This window comes from Centroberyx affinis, unplaced genomic scaffold (genome assembly GCF_046629955.1).
Source record: "Centroberyx affinis isolate AG114_WGS23_722 - 3 ecotype Tasmania unplaced genomic scaffold, CSIRO-AGI_Caff_v1 ptg001928l_1, whole genome shotgun sequence".
NCBI classification, from domain to species: Eukaryota; Metazoa; Chordata; class Actinopteri; order Beryciformes; family Berycidae; genus Centroberyx; species Centroberyx affinis.
Window position 1 is genome coordinate 364420 of NW_027280290.1, and position 8306 is coordinate 372725.

At 40.7% G+C, this 8306-nt stretch overlaps 1 protein-coding gene across 1 annotated transcript; it reads left to right on the top strand.

Annotated features, from left to right (window-relative positions):
• Positions 1-214: 214 nt before the first annotated feature.
• On the top strand, positions 215-8146 carry ubtd1a (ubiquitin domain containing 1a). The gene is made up of 5 exons (XM_071530456.1): positions 215-487; positions 962-1048; positions 5734-5961; positions 6535-6720; positions 7275-8146. The coding sequence occupies exons 1-5, from the start codon at positions 436-438 to the stop codon at positions 7487-7489; spliced, it is 768 nt and encodes a 255-aa protein (XP_071386557.1). The 5' UTR covers positions 215-435; the 3' UTR covers positions 7490-8146.
• Positions 8147-8306: the final 160 nt, after the last annotated feature.

Here is an 8306-nt window from a genome sequence, read left to right on the forward strand (position 1 = left end):
CTGAATATTTTGATACGATGTTTGTTGCTCTGTTCACCCAATAGTTAATTATTATTTTTTCCAAGTGGAAATTATTAGGCTTTTATTTTGAATGCAAAATCGCTCAACTTCTGGTCTGGTTTTCTCTGGTTGGCTTGACGCAGGATGAGAAGTAGGTTTAGATTGCGCATGCGTACCGATCAAAGGGATTTGATTCTGGATCTGTGCAAACGGATTGTGCTGGTGAGCTTCACTCTCACTATAATTGCAGTATTTTTTCGAACAAGCATTTCTGTTTGCTTTTTGTTCAGATCTGCCCGAGGCTCTGAAGGACCAGAACTACAGAACCAGCTTGGCTCCAGTTTCACCGGCTGTGTCAGTGAAGCTGCTGACTCTCATCCTCTGCTGGTCGTCGCGTCAGGATCCACTGATAACTTTACTTTGAAGCAAGTTCGGATGTGGCAAGCAAACTGCAGACGAATGCATAATTTAGCAGACTGGATTTCCGGTAGGCAACATGAATCATATTTTTTTCCCCAGACACCAATTAGGCTGTAAATCGGCAGGACGAGTGAATTTGCACATTTGCATTAATCCAAGAAAGTAGTACATATTTTGTAATAAAGTAGTAGAATAACATAAATTATAGGACGGCATATAAGCCTAATGTCACAATGTTTGGATGAAGCCTTATGGAAAGTCATAGCAGTGATGGGACATGAGGATCAGGCGCGTGTCCATGTCAGCTGGCTGTACACGTGACATAAACATCGCAGCTTGTCTGACCTTACAGCAGCGAGGATTGCTGAGCTGTCACAATTCTCACATCATGTATTTCACATAAGGCTGTTAATTTTGCATCATCATCATCATCATCATCAGTTTCACTTTTTTGGATGTAATTGCATGTACATTTATAAGCATGTGCGTTTGAACATATGGCACATAGTTCATGACTTTCTGTTTTTGGTATGCACTGTAGGGACAGTGATGGGAGGCTGTGTGGGGAGGAATCGGATGGACAGACAAGGCAGCGCCCGAAGTTCAGCAAGGAGCAAAAAACGTGGAGGTAAGAAGCTGGGACATAGGATTGGCTTCTCAGCTATTAAAGGAAACACACATTGCTGTGTATGCATTGGGACAGTGCTGCTCTGAGACTGGTTTATGTACCTGAAAGTGCTCCTAGGCCAGGAGAACCGCAAGCTTTATGCATAACGACCCTTGACCTTAAGCCAGGATCCGGGGAATAGCCCAGACAATCTTTATGCATTCACTGTTGCGTGTATGTCATTCTGAAAGCTTATTGTCTCAGGTGTTAAATGTTTCAGGCCTCACAGCTTAGCCATGTCTCTAATCTCTATCTCAGAGGGAGGCGAGGATCTGTCCTGATAGGACAGTTTATATAAACACTGTTACAATCCACTCCTGGTTAGAAAGTGGCTGGGCGCTTGGCTAGATTGTCATGCATAATGCATTGATAGCAGCAGGGGCCTGCACAGAGAGTTTTCATATCAAAGTTTGACCTATTTGGAGCATTGCCTTATGTGGAGTTTCTGTAAAATATGCCTACATGCACATAGACATAGTTAAGCTGCAACTCAGACGCAACTTCTCAGACACAACTTCTCAGATAATCTGTGATAATGCTGTGACTAACAAACAGACATGCATTCATTAATAATTCTTCTTCTCCTCAATTTGCCAACAGACAAACAAGCAAAACAGTGGACTTTTGGGGAACCAGTTCATGGAAATAGGTTTCAGTTCCACTTCCAACAGATTGTAATAGTCTGACAAGGGTTTACTGTGTATTAATAGGTTCACCATCTTGCCTTTGGGTGTTTGTATCTCCTGTCTCTAAATAGAGCTGATAGGATTAGGCTTCTTGTGTAAAGAAGGTAGCCTCTGGCTAGGACGGTCAAATTACGCTCTCCTGTTACTGTACCTCTTTCCATGAATTGATCCTGTTGTATTTTTGGGTGGCGAAGTGTTTGTTATTAGAAGGGATGAAAGTGGACAGAGTGGGGAAGTGTCACTGCGGTTAACTGAGCTCTAAGTTTGCACACCGTGGAAATCTAGATCAGTCGGTTGAAGTTTTGGTCTCATCAATCCAGCAGTGAGGCTTGTGTTGCAGCAGCTTGTTTTGACACAGCAGGGACTGTCTGGTTCCTCGTGGTCGGTCTCTCTGGGTCCTTCTCTCTGATGCTGACTTTGGATCTACTCTGACTCACAACAAACCTCAGAAAAAGAAAAGCTATGGGAGTAACAAACTCCAGGGAATACAGATACTATCATGCTGCTGATACGCCCATTAAGGTCATGCTGAGAAGTAAGTATGGATTTAGTTAGGGGGCAGAAGACATTTTTTGTGTTTCTGTTTTCATACTCTGTTGTGCGATTATCTGTCTCAGACTCAGTTTTGTTTTGAGTTCGAGATTATCAATAATATTGTTATTTTATTGTGTTTTTTATGTTTTCTCTTGAAGTTGTGTAACAAACAATATATATTAATTGTTAGTTCACAGAGTTCAGTTATAGATCAGTCACCCTAGCTAAACAAATATAAGGAAAGGAGAAGGAAAAAGGCTAAAAACACAAAAAAGCAAAACAGAAAGAGGTCATAACTATGTAACGTACCACTCCTATCCCACAATCCCACCATATTACACGCTGCGCTCCCTCTTGGTAAAATGTATATTTTCTTGGACAAGTACACTCGCATCACTCTGATGGATTGTGAGACTGCCTTCTACTTTAATGGTCTGGTCCGGTTTGCAAAACCGACATTTAGACTAATTGCTTACTAGCCTAACTGTTGATGCTCCATGAAAGCAAATTGGAGGTGTTTTTATTACTATTATTAGTTAGGCTCCTATTACTCCCACTGAGGATGGAAAGAGGGACTCTACAGGTTGTTCTTCAGTGCATGTTTTTCTTTTCCACAGTCTGAAGGGTATTTGTGTAAATTAATATATTTGTGCTTTACATAAGTAACACATAAACCACTGTTATAATAATAATTATGAATTTATTAATGTGGGTTTACACTGCCATATTCTCCCTGTGGTTTGCAATAGATAGTAATTTCATGAAAGGAAGTTCTGAATTACATTTATGATAGATTTTGTCAGTGTTACTATTCACCATTCATTGTTTTAGCCTGAGGAAAATGCCTTGATCCACTGATTGCATCTGAAATTGCCAAGCTTGGTTTCCAGGCAGCTAGGCTTAGTATGAGGTCTCTCTGGACCAGTCCCATCACCTTCAGGGTTTGTGTACAGTGGACTGGGAGGCCATGGGAGTCCTGACATACAAAGTGGAAGTCATTCATATGAAGGACAACCAGTTTATACTTTAGTCAAACACGTTATTTTTAGTTCCTAATGCTCTGCTGGGAGCCGTCTCCATGCTTTCAAACTGCAATGACTTAAAAAAAACAAAAAAACGTTCCATTAACCTGTAACTTAAGGCTGTAGCAGGAGTGAGTTTTCACCCCATGTTGCTCTCTGCTCTGAAGTTTAATGTTTTTCTGGATACGCAGGCTTGATAATTGTTTTTCTGTAGCTGTTGCCCAGATCACTCTGGAATTCATCTGTCATTACATCAGATCTGTTCAACCAGCAATTATATGAATGTAGCTTCCTGCCTCTGTCTGGCTAGTTAGCTCGTTACAGGTGCAGATATGATTCGTGAGAGCCAAATGGATGTACGTGTTTGACTGACATGTTATGAATATCCTTGGCAGGCTAACACATGCAACTCTCTCAAGTTGCCTATTCACTCATTCATTCAGGGGCTTTACACTGACACTGGGCTAAAGAGAAATAAAAAGAATGGACTATTTGTTAATATAATAATGGAACAGAAAGGTGGAAGAGAGTTCATTAAATGTAAAACCTTTGCTTTTTACTAACAGATATAAGACAGAAAATCTAAGTGGTAAAATGTAAATTGAGGTTATTTACATGTGCATGAATATGCAGGCACTCATACAAACAATACACCTTAGATGAAACCAAATTAGTGACCTGAAACTTGGGTCATTGTCTCATCTCTCAGGTTCACTGTGTCACTCTTTATCTCAACACAGTGGCCTACAGTGTTGATTGTTAAGTGTCAGAAAATATTTTAAATCTATGCATAGTATAATGATAGGACTGGCACTCAACAGACTAGACATTTTTACTCATTTTCTTTTGCAGTTACATAACATTATGCATTGGATACTACTGTGTGTAGTTGGCAAAGGCTAGGCCAGGTTTTGGGTAAATTTAGGCTGTGATCATACAATGATACAGTGATTCATCATAGATTGGCAGTTGGATTTCTGCCTGCTTGCTGTGTAAGACTTGTATGAGTCCTTGAGTGTTTTTGCTATCTTCCACTGGCCACAGAGTGCTCATCTCCCCAACCAATGCCTTATGGGATAGAGGGAGATAAATCCTGTTATGTGGAACCTGATTACTGCCTATAATCCACTGGTGTGTGCTTGCGTGTGTGTGAGTGTGCGCGTACGTGCATGTATGTGTTACTGGTTACTGCAGTAATCCACAGCACTATAAATAATCACTTTGATTTTCCTCCCTCGGTGAATCAAAGTGACTTTCCTGGTACTCTGGTACACTGCACTCCATTATGTCTGCCAGCACTCGGACAGGACGGCAGGACGGAAACACCTATAAGTAGTAAAAGTGGTCTGTTTTTGTGCACTCAGAGATCTGACAAAGAGCAGTTACACACAGGAATATGTGGCTTTGTTTAGCCTGTATAAGTAAATTACATAATATGGAATATCACAGATGCAAGGGGGCATACACACATGCTGTTTATGCATAGGTTGTTTTTAATAATACTGAAACTCCTTAAGTAGGGGCTTCCCTCAGGGTCTTAAGACGAGCCTTTCTGTCCTTCTCTGACCTCATTGGTGTTTACATAAACATTTACATTACATTTCAGTAATTTAGCTTATCTAGGATGTCTTACAGTGAGTGCAACAGAGGAATAAAGTCTAACTAGACTGAATGTTTGTGAAGTGTATGTTCCGGTTAAGATGGTCTTTATTTTCAATGATAAAACACATACAGGGTTATGCTAGCCTATTTCAAATTCTTTCAAATTGTTTTCTGTGATTTATTGTCTGATAAAACATGCTTGACACAGCTCTGCCCGTAGCTGCAGGTAACTGAATCCACATTTGACCCATGAATTACACAAACACGTTTTCTGACATTCACTCACGCCGCAGGTAATAGTAAAGAGCTCAGACATTCTTACAGCAGTGGAGTTTGGCCTTCAGCCAACCTAGCAACTATAGTAGATTCTAGTAGGTTTTCTCAGAGTAGGTTTTCTCCAGAATAAGACGAACTAGTACAGATAGATTAGTTTTTGCTTGTTGTTACTGCCCTAAATCCCCATTAGTTGTTACTTTGTGCCATTATGTAATTATTTATGTTATGTCCTCTTGCTTTGAATGAATGGTTCGTTTTACTTCTTATGAGCATGCTTGCAGGAGCCAGCGACGTCTTGCTGCTTTATTCTATAAGAAGATTTCCCTTGAACCATAATTTCTCATCTCTTGCTCTGTGGAGAGTTGTCAAATCACGTGTGGTTTGAAATGTTCTCATTTGAACACGGACCAGGAAATGGGATGAGGCTGAGTTGTGTATTACATGTGCTAGCCGAGGGACAGGGCTATGTTAAATGAACTGCAAATGGTAACTGCAAATTTAACCCTGTCCTCCTTCTTTTTCTCAGGACGCAATGAGCCCCTCAAGAAGGAGCGTCCAAAATGGAAGAGTGAGTATCCGATGACAGAAGGTCAGCTGCGGAGTAAGAGGGATGAGTTTTGGGATACGGCCCCAGCCTTTGATGGGAGGAAGGAGATCTGGGATGCACTCAGAGCAGCGGCCCTGGCTGCAGAGTGCAATGACCTGGAGCTAGCACAAGCTATAGTGGACGGAGCCTGCATCACACTGCCCCATGGTACGAAAACACACACCCCGCACACACACACACACGCACCAACATAGTCCTCTCAGCGTTATTTTCTATGCAGGTATGGAAATGTGCTTGATCCAGCTATGTATTGTAAGCTGTAAATGTCCTGGGACTTTCCGTGCCAATACACAACTCACAATTATAATTCTCAAAATGTCAGAGGGCAGTTTGCAGAATCCCATGTATCGGTTGGTCAGAGATTACTGCTGTAATAGTTACATAATAGTTGCAGCGCTGCGTGACCAGAGCGGATGGATTGGTACTCAGAAAGCCATGGCAGAGTTGGATGGAAAAAAATCCTTGTTAGTGTGTATCTACACACGTGCAGAAGTGATTTTTACTTATAACCTTCTTACTGGTTCAAGGACACTGATGTTCTTGATGTAGGAAAAGAAATGTTATGATGGCCTCATCCTTTCTACTGACAAGATAGAGCTATGGACACTGGTTGGGATTAGAGAAAGGGTTTGTGTATGAGGGTGATATTCAGTTATTGGTAGTCACCATTTGACTGAAATGAAAACAGACCGTTCAAATTGTTCTCTCTTCCCTCCACAGGCTCTCTAATAGAGAGTTATGATGAACTGGGCAACCGCTACCAGCTCCCAGCCTACACTTTAGCCCCGCCCCTCAACCTCATCAGTGAAACGACCAATGAGAGTGAAGTCTCTGAACACACAGGGAAACAAGCTCCACCCCCTCCGCCCAAACAGGAGTTCCAGCTGCGGGTGCGGTTGTCAACAGGTAAGAAACACCCAGCACCAAAGTAATGCCTGTATCCAGTCCCCAAAACACCAGACAATTACCATATAATGTATAATAAAAGATTTGAAATTTCTCACATTTTTGCCTGTGTCTGTTGCTGTACATCTATAGAACTACATGTTGCCCAATTTCCCCATGCAGATCATGAAATTTTCATCTCCTCAAATTTTTTTGGTATCACATATCTTTATTGATTTTGAACATGGTACATCACTTTTCCAAAATGGGTTGGTTGCATCATTCAAGTCTCCCTCGAAACAACTTCCCTCCCTCCCACCCGCCCCTATGAACATAAATTACTTATATACATATACACATATATCCACATGCATAATTGCATACATATATGCCTGCATATCAATTTGAGAGAAAAAATAAATAGATAAATAAATAAAAAAAGAAAAAAGGGTGTACAGTCCATCTCCTCTAATTTAATCTAGGCTAGGGACTGATTCATAATTCATGGTTTCCAGCGTCTCACAGCATGTTCAGAAATCAGAATCAATTTTATTTACGCCTTGTGTCTTTCTCAGGCAAAGACTTGCGCCTGACAGCCAGCATGGTGGACTCCATCTGCGAGCTGAAGAAGCAGTTGGAAGGACAGGAAGACATCGACGTGGCCCATCAGAGGTGGTTCTTCTCTGGGAAGCTCCTCACCGACAAGACCCGCCTCCAAGACACCAAGATGCAGAAGGACTTTGTCATCCAAGTCATTGTCAACCAAAACCCTCCAGCCACAGTTAACTGAGGAGAGAGAGAGAGAGAGGGATGAAGTGAAGAAAAGGACAACCAGAGAGAGGGGCAGGGATGGGGGTAGAGCTTGAATTTGTTTTCCAGCAGGTACTGCAGTGAAATTTTTGTGTAAATTTTTATAAAACATTTGTTTGCTTTTGTATTGCTCCTTTTTGTATTTTTCCTTTTTTTCCAAATGAAGTCGTCAAAAATGTATTGCAAAGCACTGAAACACTTTAGATTAAAAGTAGAATCCTAAAATGCACATCCCCATGTCTGTCTGTCTTTTCTGGATCAGTTTTCCTTAGTAAGTCATCGACTCACAGCCCTTTTGTTTACGTGTGTTCTTCTCCTTGTCATGTGTGTTGGTGCTTGTGCTCATTGATAAAACTGAATACGATCAGCCTGAGGATCGAGATAAGGAAAAGCCATTCTCTTTTTATGATTTCTGTCATTTTATTTGATAGGACAGCATACTGTAATGAAAAAAAAATCTGTTTCCATGTGTGTTGTTCCGTGTGTGTCATGTAAATATGTACATTTGTTAAATTAATGCACACATTTTCAAATCACAACTGTAAATGCATACTGAAGACACAGAATGTAATGAAGGTACCTTTTTAAAAGGTAAAAAGTAGATGATTTGATAATTTCTTTTTAATTCATCACTCCAAACAGGATTTGATGAAATGCTGTAGTTTTTTATGTGCAATATGATGCTCACTGTACTTGACTAAATTGTGAATAAATATTTAAAATTTAAATCAAATCATTCTCCATGATCCTGATTATTAAAGTACCACCGACACACTACAAGTCCCTATGGGAATAAT

What these genes read in the sequence shown, in the direction of transcription:
- ubtd1a (XM_071530456.1), top strand. Translation starts at nt 436, where the DNA reads ATGTGGCAAGCAAACTGCAGACGAATGCATAATTTAGCAGACTGGATT. An exon ending in TTTAGCAGACTGGATTTCCG is followed by an intron (nt 488 to 961) that starts GTAGGCAACATG and finishes TATGCACTGTAG; the next exon opens with GGACAGTGATGGGAGGCTGT. An exon ending in GCGGGTGCGGTTGTCAACAG is followed by an intron (nt 6,721 to 7,274) that starts GTAAGAAACACC and finishes TGTCTTTCTCAG; the next exon opens with GCAAAGACTTGCGCCTGACA.